The 17475-nt window shown below is 47.0% G+C and overlaps 1 protein-coding gene across 1 annotated transcript; it reads right to left on the bottom strand.

The window, feature by feature from the left end:
- Positions 1 to 5859: 5859 nt before the first annotated feature.
- Ccnb2 (cyclin B2) lies at positions 5860 to 16736 on the bottom strand. Its single transcript, XM_052187897.1, has 9 exons — positions 16591 to 16736; positions 14444 to 14572; positions 14238 to 14351; positions 10609 to 10785; positions 10347 to 10505; positions 8215 to 8451; positions 7683 to 7823; positions 7125 to 7235; positions 5860 to 6195 (listed from the first exon to the last, which is right to left on the bottom strand). Exons 1-9 carry the CDS (start codon positions 16612 to 16614, stop codon positions 6085 to 6087), a joined length of 1203 nt encoding a protein of 400 aa, XP_052043857.1. The 5' UTR covers positions 16615 to 16736; the 3' UTR covers positions 5860 to 6084.
- Positions 16737 to 17475: the final 739 nt, after the last annotated feature.

Raw genomic sequence — 17475 nt, 5'->3', positions numbered from 1 at the left:
ACACACATATGCACAATCAGTTCTGTTCTTCTCAAGAACCCTGATGAATACATAAGGACATTATAAACCATCTTTGGAATATGCTCACAAAAAAACTGTCCTCTCATGATATCGAAGGTTGTCCTCGGCTTCCACACGCACATGCATGCATGTGCGCAAGCCACCTTCTCCTGACAGCCAAGGTTATCCTCTGGTTCCCACATGAATATGAATGCATGTGCACACACAATCTGTCATCTCTTGGAGAGAAGCTCAGCTCAAGCATCCTTGAGAAGTTGCAGACTTGCGGTGCTAGCAACACACTGTTCCTTGGCCACACTTCCTTACTGTTCATTCTGAAGGAAACTGGTCCAAGGCTGCCATGGGAACCAGCTTCCGCTAACTCCACAAGGGCTATTTATACAACTCTGTAATAGGATTTCAAACCATAAAGATGTTTAATGCCACACACACAAAAACAACAACAACAAAAAAAAACAAAAAAAAATGTTTGAGACGTATAGGATCTTCATCAGGCAGCCCTGACCTTCTCAAGAAAGGGAGAAGCCAGCCATCACCGGAAGCAGGTCTTCCTCTTGTTCTTGCCATTTTCAACACAGCAGATCACAGGAGACCAGACTGTGGGATGGCAGCTTTCACCGTACGCTCAGTGAGGCAGTGCTGAGTGTCTTAAAGTTTCTACTGCTGTGAAGAGACACCATGACCACAGCATTTAACTGGGTCTGGCTTACAGGTTCAGAGGTTTAGTCCATTGTCACCATGGTGGGAGGCATGGTGGCACAGAAGCAGACATGGTGCTGGAGAAGGAGGCAAGAGTTGTACATCTGCATCTCTGGACCAGCAGGAAGAGAGAGTGAGCTGCTGGGGCCTGGCTTGAGCTTCTGAAACCTCAGCTTCCCCCCCCCTCTCCCCCTCCCCCTCCCTCCCACACCCCCTCCCCCAGTGACATACTTCCTCTGATAAGGCCAAACCTGCTTTATCAGGTTTCCTTCCTAATCCTTTCAAATAACCTCACAAATAACCTCAGAGCCTATGGAGGCCATTTTCATCCAAGCAACCACACCGAGTGAACGGTTACTGTGAAGCTCAGAGCACTGGTGGATTCTGAAAAAATTAGAACATTTAATGGCTTTGAGCCTTTTCCTCAAAACAGTTACTGTCTTCTCACATTAAGTTGTTTGGAAGCAGTCACTGTTAAGAGACACTGTGAAGTTCAGCACTTAAGAGCACTGACTGTTCCTCCAGAGGACATTTGGTTCCCTCACCTTCTTGGCAACTCATGACTGTCTGTAACTCCAATCCCAGGGGCTCCAGTGCCCTCTCCCAACCTTCAAGGGCTCCAGGCACATACATGGTTCCCGTATATACTTGCAGGTAAGAGCTCATTCATAAAAAGAGAGGCTAGGTTTCTAAGTTTTCCATCAGTGGTTGGAACAGATCATGCCCCTGTGGGGGAGGGGATGCATCTTAGAGGGAGTGGGGTGTAGTCCAGTGGTAGAGCACTCTTGCGGAACATTCTAGGCCTGGTGTTCCATCCTCAGCAATGGAGGATGACAGACATGATGGGAGTGTGTAAAACGGCACACGGGGAAAAGCCATCCCAGTTGTACCACAACAGAATGTCTGTCAAAAGCCCCTTGCATGTTTGCATTCGGTGGTCACCCCAACTTGGCTGCTCGTTCTAGTCTCACCCATCACGAGTCCCTGTGGTGGTAGGCCTCACCCGGTGAGCCAGCTGTTTCTGTGCAATGATGGGCGATCAGGTGAGATTACTCACAGTTATCCACTCATTTTAAGTTGTCTGCATGTGTGTGGCCTTGTGGGAAGAAACCGCGGGCAGGCATTGGTGGTTGGTGTGGGGCAGGATGTGTAAACAGGACCAATGAGGGGGAGGGGTGGGGCTGCCACTCCGGGAAAAGCTTTTGCATCCCCCTTTATCTGCTGCGTGGTCTTGCCTTCCCACCATTCCTTTCTTCTGTCCGTGCCAGGAAATGGGTCCAGCAAACCGTAGAGAGCCACCAGCGACCCTGTTACATTTCTTGGGATTCTCTTGTCCAGAATTTGAGAGGATCTCTACTCTAGGTCATCAGCCTGATTGAAAATCTTGGAGAAGACCTGGGAAGTGGCTGTGACCCAACCAGCATTCCGAGGGTCTCTCCCAATGGAGAGGACACCCTAGTTACCCCCCACCTCCACTGGGAGTAAGAGGTTGGGGTGCTTTGAGGCTTTACAGTTAGAAGATTTCTCCCCTGAGAACCAAGGCGGAGACTTAGGCTGCCACTTCTAAGCCAAGAGAGAAAGCAAACCCAACCCCAAAGACCTGACCATCTTCCTAGGGAGGCAGGGGGAAGAGCAGACTCTACACTCAATACACCTGGAGCCACGCCTCTCCCTGATGCTTTCCTAGCCTGACACCTGGCTCTTGAGCCATGAATGGCCAAGAAAGAGTAAGCAACTGGAGTTTGATTGTCTGGAGGAAGTGAAGACTCAAAAGACCTTGCTCGACTTTGTTTCCTGGAGCCATTCAGTAATCTTAAATTTTCAGATGCAGGAAAGACGTGATACCAAGCTTGCTGTGAGTTTGATAGGAAGTGCCTGAAATTCAAATGGAGGTGGCTAGGAGGGTAAGTCCTGTCTCTCCACACTGGCACCCCTGAAGGGCTTTAGCTGTTTGTCTGGAACCTACGTGGACTACTGAAAGTTTGTCCTTGTTCTCCCCTGGGACTCTCAAGAGAGGTATGAATACTGTGTCTCAGATGTCATCACTGTTATGTGAAGGGAAGGGAAGGGCTGGGTGGTGGGAGCAAGGTCTCCTTTAGCTGGCCTGTGGGCAGATGACCTCTGACCCTGAAAATGCTCCCTCCACACATCTCCAGCTTAGGTGCCCCTGAGCCTGCAGTTCTCTCTGTGCTGGCCAAGGGGCTGTTGCCTAGGCACTCATGAAGGCTGTGTGGTGTCCATCCCCAGTCAATCCATGAGAAAATGAGAGAGGACTATCCACCTCAGTATCAATTTTCCAGGTGCGGGTAACATCCAGAGATGAAGGATTCACTTGATGAGGAGAGAGGCTGGCGATGAGGGCTCTGCTGGGTCTTAAAGCCCACTCTTCCTGCCCATCATCCCCAAGTCTGTCTCCTCTTCCCCCTTTGCTGATTGCTTTTGTTTCCACTTTCCAGTTGCCTCGAGATGAACAGGCTAAGGATAAAGAGCATTCCGTATTATCTCGATTGCACTGAGTCATGTGAGTACTTATCTCCAGTGCTCACAGATGACAAGTTAGAGAAAAGGGGTCAAGGGAATGTTTACTTCTGAATGGTGGATCCTACACAGATGGGCAGGATAGGATCAAGAATTCAGGAAGATCAGAGGGTAATGAAGAATCACCTAGAATATTACAAACAGGCTCCACCTCCTTCCACAGCCACTGATAAGAGAGGATGCAGGTACCATAATCTGGGTTGAAAAGATGTTCTGAGTGAGGATGCTCTAGAGAGTGAGACATGTTCCGGAAAATGTTCCAACATATAATTTTGTCTTGTAGACAGTCATCAGCTAAGCCTCCCCTTGAGTGTGTCCTTAGCTATTAGGGATCTATCCAATGCATGGACCTTAAGAAAGGAACATCCAATATTTTCCAGACATAGGCCTGGCCTATGTATACGCTGGAGGATAAGAAGGTGGTCTCTGAGTCTGTAACTACTTAATAAACCAACAACGCATAAAGTGTCTGAAACTGGGAGTGGATAATGGTATGGGCTGAGATATACACAGGTTCCTTGCTGGGTGAAGCTTAAGAGGCTGCAGCAGTCCCATGGTGCCTGCGGCTGGCAGGTGTTAACAATATAGGCATTCAGTCAGTCCCCAGTCATCAGGGGAGCACATTAGGTGGCAAGTCGCTCAACTGCTGTAGGGTTGAACAGGAAGCAGTTAATAGCTGGGACTCCCAAGTCATGCTCTCAGCACCTGGGGGGATTCTCATTCTAGGTTCTGGCTTCCCATAGTTTCTCTGTGTAGCCCTGGCTGTCCTGGAACTTGCTCTGAGCCTGGCTCTGAACTTGGCCATCTGCTTCTGCCTCCTGAGTGCTGGGATTAAATATGTGTGCCACCACCATCTGGCTCTGCCTTCCCATAGTTAAAGTGTGTAGCATTGCTCCTCCTCCTGCCTTTCTACCTCAGATCTCACCTACCGCCCTTTAGTCTGCCCCTCGCCTGGTTCCCCATAACCAGAGGCATCTCCTGAGGTCAGAGGTTACTATTATCGTAGTTGACAAGTGTCCTTGGAGGTATTCAATCTCTGGGACTATAACTTTTCCTCCCAAATATATCACCTGACACCATGGATGACTCTAGACCTCTCCCCATTGAGATCCAACCTATGACTGCTTCCTATGTTACAGTTGTTACTTGCACAACCTTGAAGCCTTGACCTCATGGCTATATAGTACAATGTAATAGAGAAGGAAAATAAGATTAGCCAGTTTCTGTTGAAAAGCAGGTAGAACAGTTGCCAAGTAGCCTTGGCATGAATACAGGCCCACTGAGTGTCTGAAACCATGCTGGCCAGTCTTAAAGGACCCATGAACTGTAAGTAAACCTGTTTTTGTTGGTGACACTGGACTCAGGGCCCCATCACAGGTGTGAAGCTCCCCAAAAGGCCTTCAGCTTGCTCATCCAGATAAAATGTGATGGGCACCAGAGGCGAGCATGAGGGCGGGCCAACCCTGCTTGCCAGTTGTCATTAGTAATTAGCATTGCTTCTCGGGTGTTTCTGCAAATGACTAACACTAGGAGAATATTTAAATTGGTAGGTAGATAGATCCCAGAATGGGCAGAATCCCAATTTTAAACTTCTTAGAAGCTATCATGATGAACCTTAGCCTAGTAGACCACTGACTGTTTTTTCTGAATCTCCCTGCCTCCAACTCTGTGAACCTGGGGTAAAGCTCCTGACTACTGGGAATGCTTTAGCCTTGGATTATGGGATCATGTGAGGCTCTAGCAGAGCAGTAGCCCTCACACCTACAAGCCTTCAGTTAACGTGGTAAATGGGGCTTCTGGCATCTTGTAGGGCTGCTGTGGTTCACAAGAAAGTGGCTCTGGGGGCGGGGGGGGGGGGACCACGTGTTTTAAGGACTGGCAACGTTAACCAAGTTCCCTATGGCCGGGGACAAGTGGCAGTGTGGCCCTAAGGAAGACTGAAGGAATAAACAGGAGATGCAGGAGACTGAACAGTGGGCACTACTAGGTTCCAGCCTTTCCCGGGAACAGACCTAGAGAGTACTAACTGCTCCTTTGATAAGCTGGATGTGCACATAGAGAATGAAAGAAAAGAGCTGGCCCTGGCTCTGCTTGGAGTCTCACACTTCAAGAGTCCTCTGAACTCAGCTGCCTTGTCAAGCAGAATTAGAACCTCACATACTCCACAAGTCTTTGTCAGGAGGCATGGCCCCAATATCCTTTGAGACATTTACATGCAAGAATTTATTCACCTACATTTAGAGTCCTCTTGTTAGAGTCTAAAGAAAAAGAGTACTAAGTTTTTGGAGGAGTGTGGGGGGGGGGGGACTGTCTCCACTTAGAGGCACACAAGCAGATGATTGTGGATACAGGTGTCTACTCTAAGTTTAGCCAGGGATTATCTTGTGTTAGGCTTTGGTAAAAGCAGATATTTCTATTGGCTTGGTCTTGAATGCTGACACTCACCTATGACCTTATAAAGTTTAAAGACTAAAAGGAATGCATGGACCACTAGCTGAGATTCGCCTGGATGTAAAGCTGGCCACTTATGTCCAGCCAACGCCAAAGCGTGGGCACATCACACTACAGTTCTTCAGTGTAGACTATACAAATACAGAAAACTTAAGTAAATCGATAGCTTTATTTTTCTTCAATACAGAGTACAGTTATGGTAGGCCATTCTACATTTCTTCAGTATAGAGTATACAAATATACATGGAATGCTGTAAGAAAATCATTAGCTTTATTTTTCATCAATACACAATTAGAAAATTAAGAGATTTTGTGATGTAAACTAGAATAGAATATATACAAAATCTGAGCAGCGCAGGATGGAAGCCCGGCTGCTTAGGGCCTGCCCATCAGCGGGGAGGCCAGGTCTTTGATGGTTTTGGAGTTCAGCTGAGGGATCGTGCTGATCTTCAGGAGTCTGCTGCTGGCATACTTGTTCTTGACAGCCTGCGGAAGCCAGCTGTGGTTAAGTATGTCCCAGCACACCTAGGCTACCCCACAGTGTAAGGGCTGTGACCGCCATTTCAGTCTGATGACGCGCAATCCTGGGTGTCTCCCTCAACACCTGCACCAGGCTGTCCTCCAACCCTTTGGCTCATATCAGTAGGGGAAATATAGTTTCAAGGTCTGAGAAACAGGCACTCTCAGAGCAGTGAGGGCTCTGTCATTGGTAAGTGCTACTGGGGAGGGCAGCACAAACTAGAAATAAGGGGCTGGGGAGATGGAGAGCCCTGGTGGGTAGCTTTTCCAGAGGACTTGTGTTCGATTCTCAGCACCCACATCCAGTGGCCTACAACCACCTATACCATATGTTTTTTAAAAATGACAATAAAAGTGTGCAGCTTTCCAAATCCCAGCTACGGTGTCTCCACGGTTCACAGTGACACCAGAACTATGAGTCAGCAGACAGATCATGCAGTGGGGACACAAGTGCTTTGTCCTTTGTCACTGGACCCTTAGGGGTATTCTGATAGTTGTGCCCCACAGGCATAACACATTCCATCCTGCCCGGCCCCCCAGGTCCTTCTCCATGTTTGTTCACTAGGAACCTCTCAAAAGGCTAAGAGCTGCTGAATTTGAGGCCACTAGAGGGGGCTCTCTGCCCAGACCCATGGGAACCAGCCTTGCTGGGTGCCCAATGAGGATGCTGGCGGAGTGTGTGACACACAAACTGGTGCATGTGCCCTGTGCAAGATGCTAATGCTAGTGTGGGGAAACCATGGCTGGGTGACCACACACTGACCTTAGCTCGCCAAGGTAAACCAGTGAGTCCATCCCATTCCTTAGAGACTCTGCTCCGCCCCGTGCTCGCTAGAACAGCACTTGCACACAGCCCAGACTCTAAGGCTTTCCCTGGATCAGGACCCTGCACTTACGATGAACTTGGTGAGGTTGTCATTGACTTTCACAACGTTCTTGGCCATGTGCTGCATGACTTCCAGCACCTCACTCTCCATGTAGCCTGTGTAATATTGCTGCTTTAAATTCTAAAACACAAACAGAAGGAAGAGCCACAGAATGCAGAGCCACAGAATGCTACGTCCCAGCGACTGGGCAAGGGCAAACAGGGCATCTTAGAGAAACTCTGTATCAAAGTAATCACACACAGCTGGAAATCCAGCTGTGGCAGAGCACAAGCCCAGCATAGTGAGGACCTGAGTTCAATCTCCAGTACTACAACAGAGTTAAAAAAGCAGTGGGAGAATTCTTTCTTACCCACACCTTCATTTTTTTCTTCTCTCTCCTCCCTCTCCCTCCCCCCCCTCCTCATAGTGGAACCTGCCTCACAGACAGATTGATAGGGTCCAGCCATATACACGGCAAATTCAGAGTAGAGAAGTAGTTGTGTGGGCTGAGGGGATAGCTCAGTACAAGTGCGTGCCTCGAGTTCATGCCACAGGGCCTCCCAACGCCACCTTCCTTCTCCTACTCACCCATTTCCCTTGGCCCAGCACCTTCTGAGACAAGCAGGAGGCAGCGGCTGCGACCTGAGAGGGATGGTAATGCACCATGTCGTAGTCGACGAGGGTCAGCTCCATCAGGTACTTGGCTAAGGTGTGCTGTTCAACATCCACCTAGGAGAACGCAGCACACTGAGTGTTCTGAACTTGACCCACTTAACTCCCACTTCTCAAGAACCCCGGGAATTAACTATCAAACCTGTCTAAAGAAGCTTTCTCTTAAGAGCCCTGGATCTCAACCTTCCGAATGCTGCGACACTTAAATACAGCTCCTCATGTTGTGGTGACCCCCAACCAGAACAGTATATTTTTGCTATTTTATAACTGTAATTTCATTACTGTTATGAATTGTAAATATCTGATATGCAGGATATCTAATATGCAACTCCTGTGAAAGGGTTGTTTGACCCCAAAAGGGGTTACAACTCACAGGTTGAACACCACTGGCTTATAGTTTGGGCTGAGACTGAGCACAATCAACTTCCTCAGAGATGGTGGCACTCACCTCGCCAGCTTTTGAGGCCCGCCTTAAGAAGTGAAGTGGCAAAGGTCGGCCCAACTCAAATTTCAACTCTTTCAAAATCAGAGTCTCCATTTCTCGGATTTGGGAACTGGTGTAAGCATTATCTGTGATATAAACAAAGTCTTCGATATTTGGAGAAAACATCTCCTCATATTTGGAAGCCAGGAGCAGAGCTGTGATCCCAACCAGCTGCAGCTTCTTACGGCAGACCGGCTGAGCCTGACGAAAAACAAACACATCGGTCACCACCGACTCAGATTCACCTGAGGCTCAGGGTGGACAGTGTGAAGCGGCCAGGCTCTTGCATGACACAGGAGACCTGAATTTGGCAGTAAGAGCCATCACAGAGACCACCACTGTTGTCGTCACCTCACAGTAACCATGCTGGGCACAGTGATAGGATTCCAACACACTATGTCATCGGGTCCTCCCCCAAATTCTGAAAAGGTCATCTATACAACAGATGACCTGACTCCAGAGCTTTAGGTAGTGGTCCCAAGTGTCCACAGTGGTCTTAACCTGTACTCAGTGTGGTCTGTATACAGATCACTGCAAAAGTGAGAACTCAAGCGCAGCCCATCAACAACCTTGAAGAACCTCATCACTTCACACTCATCAATGCTCCAGAGTTGGGGATGCACTACAGTGTTTGTGTGTGCTTTAAAGTTCCTAAGTTGGGGCTGGTGAGACAGCTCAGCAGCACAGGCTTGGCCCTGAGCTCACACAGTGGAAGGAGGGAACCAACCCTGAGAAGCTGTCCTCTTACCTCCACAGGCGCCACACACGCACATCTTAGCATGAGGCGAGAAGTGGGAGAACCTCAGTGGCTAGGTGCCTGCTGCCCTGAGGGGGAGCCTACTCCCCCGCTGTCTCCTCACCTCCGCCTGCGTGCTATGGTACACCCACGCCCAAGCTTACACCAATAAAGAATGGGTTGTTTCATGATGTCTCTAACTGGGACTTGGCTTTTCTTGCTTCTGCTTTCATTACTGGAAATCTACACAAAATATTACTCCGTTTTCCTGCTCAGTGCGTGTACTAAGAGCGATACAATCTATTGGTTAAGTATCTGGAAGTATCTCACAGCCATTAATGTAAGTGATAACTGTCACCATATTGTAGTTGACCTAACCCTATTTCATTGAATTTCAGATCAGTCCTATCCTAAGGGTGCTGATGTGGATGACACACTGGCTGTTCCTGTGGCATCACAGGGCTGGGGCAGAGTTAGTTGTTTGCCTCAGGTTCCAAGCTGAGGGGCTCTACCGCCAGCAGCCCCGCTTCCACCCACTCACAGCTTGTGCAGTCACTGCTGATAAATATTTCAGAGGCAGCACTCCCTACACCCCCCCTCCTGTCCCCTAGATTCTCAGTCCGTCCCACTCGTGGGTCCCTGCTCTGTTTCTTCTCTATGGTGACTCATTGTCACACTGAGGAGGAGCCGAGGTTCTCACTCCGCTCATTCTAAGATAAGGGGATGGTGACACTGAAGAGCGCCATGAAAATGGCATGGCAGGGCTACGATGCCAGCCACTTTGGCGGACCTCTGTGCCATGCAATGGTAGATTTCCCTAAAAAATGACTGAGGCTATGCAGGGCCAATTGAGTGCTCATTCATAAACCAAAACTCCTAAACCCAAATGCTCCAAAATCCAAAATGTTCTGAATGTTGACATGATAGCTCTGCATGAAAAATTTGATAAGCTATAGTCAAAGCATACTAAAATTAGTGTGTTAAACTACCTTTAGGCTAGTAGTATAAGGTATATATGCATAACATGACCTCAGGATTAGACTCAGAGTCTACCCCCAAGATACTTCCATTATGTGCAAATCAAATCAAATTAAAAAAAAAAAATTCTGGTCTTAAGTACTTCAGGAAAGGACACTGAGCATGTGTGTCCTGGAGTCTCTGCTCCTGGGCTAGCAGTAACGCTCAGAGTTGGCCAGTGACATCAGAGGCCTGACACCTTTGTCCCTCTTCCCACTGTAGCAACAGAGAGTGTCTGGCTGCCAGGCTGTTTCTTCAGAGGAGCCCCAGGTCTGCTGTCCATTGAGAAGCATCAACAGCGCTCACAGGGCGGCCAGCACCTCACCCCTGCAGCTGCACTCACCTGCAGGAACCGGTCCATGATGGCAATGCACATGTACAGAGTCTCCTGCAGAAGCCTAAACTTGGAATGGACTTGGACCAGCCAGTCCACCAGGATGGCGCGCATACGGCCATTGATATCTCTTCCATCTAAGAAGTGTGGATTGATGGACTGCAAAACCTGTTGGTGGAATTCAAAAGTTTAACAAGTTGGCATCTGTCCCTGCTACAGCCCTGCTAAAGTCCACAATGCTTGTGTAATCCAAACATAAAGGCCCAGCCACCTCCAGCTGCCTGAGGTACTGATAGATGTCCTTCACGTAGTCACTGCAGAGCTGAGGGTTCTCCCTGTCCTCGGTATCTATGTCCTCAATCTTGCAGAGCAAAGCATCAGAGAAAGCTTGGCAGAGGCTCTCTTCCTTCATTGAGACATCCTCGGGGGCAGGAGGAGGATCCTGTACCTAGAAGTAGACGACTTGAGTTACTACACGGCTGGAGAGCCTGTCCTGGCATCCCACAGTGTTTCTATGGCAGGCGGCTTGTTTTCTGTCTCCTGGTAAGCTTCTGTGGGTTTAGTCAGCTAGCTTCGTTCACACTTATACTAGCTCTCACACAGTAGGCACTCGGCAACGAATGAGAGCACCCACTGAGGCAAGAGAACACTGGACTTGGCAGCTCCTGGCTACAACCTCTCTGCAATCGTGTTGTACGTATCCCACAGCTTCCTTCTGAATTAAGACCTTGGCAAGGAGGAAGCAGAGGGCTTAGTCAGTCTGAGAACAAAGCAGGGGGAGGCCGAGACTCAGCAGGGAATGGCCCAGTATTTTATGTCCTTCACTGACAGGGTGGCTAGTTGTAAAACTCGCACACATTACAGAGTTGTACAGCTCAAATAAAGATTTCATAGTGAAGTATAAATAAACCATTATTTGAAAGTGAATAAGTGGTCTGTTTCAAAATCCTAACAGGATTTCTAGGTCATACAGAATACATATTAAGAAAATAAAACACAAACCAAGATCACAGCTCCTGCAACCCAGTAGGTTTAAAAGCTGGGGTGCTGACTCAGGCCTGCAATCTCAGCTCTGAGGCGGCTGAGGAAGAAGGACAGCTATGAGCTAGAGTCCAGCCTGAGGTGTAGAGTTCTAGGTTAGCCTGGGCTAAAGTGAGACCATGATTCAGAAATAACAAAAAAGTCAAATAAAACCACAAGGGTAATTTTAGTTAAGTTGAAGATTAATACTTTCTAGTCTTTTGGTAGAAAATGAGGGGTGGAGAGTGAGGGGAGAGGCTGTACAGACATGCTCTGCCTCTTAAAGACATATACTACAAAGGTGCAGACCAACAAAGGCCAACAGGTCTGCCTGCCATTTTCTCGGAATTTACAAACCTGGGGGAACTAGAATACATGAGATGCTATGTCCTGGGAGAAGGTGAACTGTCACTGTTTGCACATTCCCTAAGTGCTGTGGGCCCGCTGTGCTCTCTCCCTGTGCAGTGTCTGCTGCAGAGGTTAACTAAGTGAACCTGGGTGGTGCGCCATGAGGATCAGTGCTTAGGTCAGCCTGGGCACAGAGGAAGTTCAAGGCCAGCTTATGCTGCATGGTGGGAGACTGCCTCAAAACTGTAGTGGTGACCGTGTAATAAGAGGATGACAGACGCTGTGTCACCTCACTCCTGTGACTTGGAGGCTGACAGTACAGAGAGATGGGCAAGGTAGGAGCCATCAGAGGTCTGCTATGGCACAGAGGTCACAGTGGAGTGCTGTTAGCCAAGGCCATACCACACTGGAAAGCTTCCTCTCTTTAGCTGAGCACTGACAGTTCCTGAAACTAAAGCACTTTGGCTCCAAGAGCTAAAGCCACTTGCTTTTCTAAACTCCTGCCCTTCTATCACCACCCCAGCACTGACCCTACACCCTACTGACTCAGCACTTCAGCCAACTGTTAACAAAGGGGAAGAATTCCAGGCTCCTTCTGCCCTACAACTATCCCAGCAACCACATGGTGGCTCTCAGGCACATCTGTAATGAGATCTGATGCCCTCTTCTGGGGCATCTGAAGACAGCTACAGTGTACTTACATATAATAAATAAATAAATCTTAAAAAAAAAAACAAAAGAATTATTAAAAGCAATCTTAAGCCAGGCATGGTGGTGCACTCAGGAGGAGAGGCAGGTAGATCTCGGAGTTCTATACAAACCTAGTCTACCAAGCAAAAATTCTAGACAAAAAAAAAAAAAATGATGATAGTAGTATGCAAATTAAAACCAGCACACTAGACTAAGGAAGACGCCTATTGGTTGTCAGGGACAACTGAAAAGTCCAATCAGAAGCTGAGGATGTGGAGAGCTGGGTGGGGTAAGGCTGCTGAGCTCTAGACAGCAGTGTCAGAGGATACAAGCAGTAGCTCAGGCTGTGGCAGTGGCTCCCGTGCTGACTTGTTGAGTGTTCTTTCTCTTCACGGTGTCTGCTATGTAGCATCAGGCTGTCCTGGCCAGACCACCATGCTCAGCAATCCGCAATACTTAGGGTAGAAAAGTGCAGCAGGGAGAGGATCCAGGAAGAACTGTTCTGACTCCCCACAGGTGAACTTGTCAGAGTACAAGCGATTATTCAGAGCATGCAGTGGCTCAAGCCTTTACTGTGATTGGCTTTAGGAACACAGCCTTTGATACTCAGGGGCAGCAACACTCAGTGATCCACCTGATTCTGCCTCCCAAGTGCTGGGATTAAAGTTGTACACCATCATCGCCCAGCAAGCCTGAAATTTTTAAATGAAAGTCAATATTTAGCCAGGCGGTGGTGGCGCACACCTGTAATCCCAGCACTCTGGGAGGCAGAGGCAGGCGGATTTCTGAGTTCAGGGCCAGCCTGGTCTACAAAGTTTGTTCCAAGGTAGCCAGGGCTATACAGAGAAATCCTGTCTCGAAAAAAACAAAATCCAAAAAACAACAACAAAAAGTCAATATTTAAAAATAAAATTATGATTAATATTTTGTATAAATGCAGCCGTTTAAGAGCAAATTTGACTTTACACAGTATATAAGTGTTATGATCTGATTTTGTTACTTAATGTTCTAAACATTTTGACATCTTTAAATGCTGTACTAATTCATATTTATGGGTGCACAGTATCTCATTAAATGTATGAGTGGATCTCCTGTTTCAGATTATTTCTGTGAAATATGAAATATTCACTGGCCAGGCATGATGGTGACACATGCCTATAATACCAGCACTTGGGAGGCTGAGGCAGGGAGACTGCTCTAAGTCTGAGGTCAGCCTGAAAGGGTGTGTTGGGGGAGTGGGGCGAATGGCCCTGTGAGGTGGTTCAGTGACTGAAGACACTTGCTGCCACCGCCAAGGAGAAAAACAATTCTGGAAAGTTTTCCTCTTGACCTTCAAATGTGTACACAGAGAGAGGGAGGTGGGGGAGGGAGAGACAGAGAAAGATGGGGGATGCTTATTACTATATCTTGGCACCTAGAAATAACTATCTCATAGTAATTATGTATGAGATCATGTATATGATTGAACCGATGGGAAATGGGTAAGCCACCTTAGCTTAGTCCCTTAGCTCGGGACTTTTAACTCCAGCTGAGCTACTCAGTCACAGAGACCACCATTAATGTAGCATTGAGGCATCACCAAGCTGGGGTCTGCTTGGGGGGCTGGGGAGCTGACTCGATGGGTAAGAGCACTAGCTGCTCTTCATAAAGAGGAGCCAGGTTGGTTCCTGGCATCCATGTGTCAGCTTGCAACCATCTGTAACTTCAGATCTGACACCTTTCCCCCCCTTTAGGACCCCAAACTCAAACACAGTTCCTAAACATACATGCAGGCAAAATACCCATATACATAAAGCTAAAATCGAAGGATTTAAAGGCATGCTGTAAGTCCAGGGTGCTTACCTTTGGAGCCAGCGCTTCCATCTGCACTGGTTTCACAGAAGCTGTAGGTTTCGGCTGTCTGTTGACATTTGTTGCTTTGGTAGGCTGAACTGGTACTTTGGTGGTCTGAGGTTTCTATAGGGAGGATGTCTGGTGAGCAGGGAAGGGTGCCCAGTGCAGCCCCTGCACGGCGTGGCCCTCCGCACATATCACCTTGCCCTTGTTACCTTAGCCACTTGTGCGGTTCTGGTTCTGACTTTATTTCCGATTTCTTCTAAAACTGCCCGCCGGATCGTCACATGGCTCTTTGCTTTAGGATTAACTCCTGTGTCAATATTCTTCAAATCACTGGACACCTTAAAACAAAACAAACAAAAAAACCACAACCAACAAGCAAATATAAAAAAAAGCCATTAAATACAGAGAAAATGGAAAATACCTACATACATAATGTCAAAATCTCAAATTCAGAACTACCTGGTAAAGGTGAATATGTTGAAATCTTTTTAAAAAGGGGAAGGTGGAACTGGAGATGCAGTTAAGAGCACTGGCTTCTCCTGCTGTGGACAGGTTTCACTTCCCAGTGTCCACACAGCTTACAAACTGCAGCTCCATTGCAGGGGGTCTGACAGACCCTTCTGGCCCGTGAATGCGCTGCACACTCAGGATGCACTTTATTTATGCCCTTCAAATCAAAGCTTAATCTGTTTTGTTTTCTGATGTCTCATATTCAGGGTTTCTCTGTAGCCCTGGCTGTCCTGGATCTTGCTCTGTAGACAAGGCTGGCCTCAAACTTACAGAGTTGTGTTTTGGTTTTTGTCTTTAAATTTTAATTATTTTTAAGGAAAAAAGTACATTTTAGGAAATCTAAAAATGCTATTTGAAATACCATTCTCAATTAGGCAAACCACCCACCTGCTTTCCTATAAAACAAAGATCTTTTTACTGATCTTATAAATTGTTTTGCATAGTCAGGCAGCTTTTTAAGACACAGCAAAGTCTCCCACCTAAATGATTATAAGTAACCTGTGTCTGTTGTTAAGTGATTCTTGTTGGTTAAGTCTGTTAGAAACTTCCATTCACACAGTATATCTGTAATGATAAAGAGCTTTAATACCAATAGTTAATGATAGTTCAGCTGTTTAAAAAAACTCCATGTTTCAGACTTAACACTAGCTTGTATTATAATGCCAAGTAAGGAAAAGGAAAGACCTTCAGAAACACAGCCTTTTATAGTGTAGACTCTCATTAAGGTTTCAATGACAATAGGATGGGTAAAATAATTTTACCTCTCAAATATTGGGAGAGTCAGACTTGTGTGAAAAAGAAAAAAATAGTGTTATTTGATCTTAATTGCTTTTATCTTGAATATAGTTAAGAAGTAAGACTTACTACTTATACTTCAAAGTTTACTGTGTGGTACAATAACAAATATTTCATGAGGAAAAATACTTAACTTCCTGAGAGTTAGGGGGTCCCTAATCCTTAAAGAAAAAACAAAAACAAAAAACAGCTTCCAAAAGATTTTTTGTTTCTTTTTTTGGTTTTTTGTTGTTTTTTTAAGATGACCTGTTAAGATAGTGCAGATAAAACTGTACCCCATCCCTATAGAAGACTTTAACTATTAAATAACTTGAAAGAATTAGAATTTGTTACTTGTTAGTGGCAGTTAGATCTACAAGACAGGAACCCTGACTGTATGCTCATCAGTGTTTAGGATTCTGACCCCCAAAGCTAAGCTGTTCAGTCTTTATTGCTACAACCCCACTGCTAAATTCGAAATGTGTTTGAAAGTTCAATGTCTTCTGAGTTAAAGCGCGGTAATGAGGAGTGCCCTTGAATTCACGCGGAAGAGGAATTGGCAGCTTTTAACTAACTAGCCAGGACAATGGCGGCCAGCTGTTTTCAACTAAAACGTAGACCCAAGTACAATTAAAGCCTAAAATACTTTCATTCTCAAAAAAATAATTACGTGAATTTGGCCTTTTGCCCCACTGTCTGCAATCCTGGGATCCAAGTTTTGTACTTTTCTTATTACACTTGGGTGGGTTTTTGTTTTCATTTTGTTATTTCTGTTTTGTTTTTTAAGCCGGCAACCCACACTTTAATGAACTTGGCCAGGAAGGCAGTGTGGAGACACGAATGGGAAGCTCACACAAAGCAAACTGAAAAAATGTGACAAGCAGAGAAATGGTACTGGGCGGCTTCCCGATTCCTCCCAGTCCATATCCCCAGCGCAGCGCAGTCCTGAGCGGTTGACAGGAATGAGACCCAGACCAGGCCTCTGGACGGCTCTGGCTCTGCCGGGGCCTCGCCTACAGTCTCCTCCCGGGCCACCCGGCAGGGCAGGGCACCTCAGCTCCGGCGCACTCACCGTCGGGCGTCGGAGCAGCGCCATGAGGGCCGCTCTGGCAAGTGCGGACGAGGCACAGCCACTCCGGTCTGCGACACCGTTGAGAGGCTCAGAGCCTCGCCGCTCCGCGTCCACCGCCCCGGTCCGCGATTCAAATACCGCGCCGCTCACGCACCATTGGGTGGACGCACGCAGGGCGCGTTCAACCCATTGGCTAGACTGGAAGGCCTATCTGCACGTTGATTGGCTGGCGTGTTTTTGCTTGTCATAGCAACCTGCGAGGACGCCGAGCTTTGTTGTTTCCTTGCCGACAGTCTTATTTTCAAATCCCAGTCCCTGAGATTAAACAAAATATTTTTTCCTCCTACTGGAAAGGGTTATCTTAGTAGGAGGCGGGAAGCCTTCACCTAAGGACAAATATCTTTAGACGTTTGTTCTGGGTTGGGTAGAAGTGGGCTCCAGAAAACATCCAGGAAATGCTACTTCTGACCTTACTTCCTCTTCCGGAAACGTCTACCTGGGAGTTTGGATTGGAATGGTCTGGTAAATGGAGCCTTCGGTCGTTCAGGGTTACAAGATGATTGAGAATCGAACGTGTGCTATATGTGGTCTTCCTGAAACAGATTTCCCAGCAGAGTCATAATTCAAACGACGTGATTTGTGTGACTCCCAGCACAATACAGTCAGACTCAGAAACTATTTGTCAAATGACGGTGTGATGTGCACAAGATTTCAAAAGAAAAATAAGGAGTATCCCAATTTGTGAACAGTGAGAGAAAAAGACAAAAGATCAGAATATTACCCTGGGGAAAAGATTAGGTAGTGATCAAGACAGAAATGGTAGGGAGCCATTGCTTAGAGGTATGATCTATGTGCAAAGCCCTGAAAAGGAGAGATAAAAAACAA

The sequence above is a fragment of the Apodemus sylvaticus genome, chromosome 7, assembly GCF_947179515.1.
Source record: "Apodemus sylvaticus chromosome 7, mApoSyl1.1, whole genome shotgun sequence".
Taxonomy (NCBI): domain Eukaryota; kingdom Metazoa; phylum Chordata; class Mammalia; order Rodentia; family Muridae; genus Apodemus; species Apodemus sylvaticus.
Note: the sequence above shows the minus strand (reverse complement) of the source record. Positions and strands in the feature narration are given on the sequence as shown.

Bases quoted from the DNA above. Each gene is read 5' to 3' on its own strand.
- Ccnb2 (XM_052187897.1), bottom strand. From the start codon at position 16,614: ATGGCGCTGCTCCGACGCCCGACG. The intron at 8,452-10,346 runs GTGAGTGCAGCT...GTTTTTCGTCAG, and splicing joins TCATGGACCGGTTCCTGCAG to GCTCAGCCGGTCTGCCGTAA. The intron at 7,824-8,214 runs GTGAGTGCCACC...GCGTTCTCCTAG, and splicing joins GGGCCTCAAAAGCTGGCGAG to GTGGATGTTGAACAGCACAC.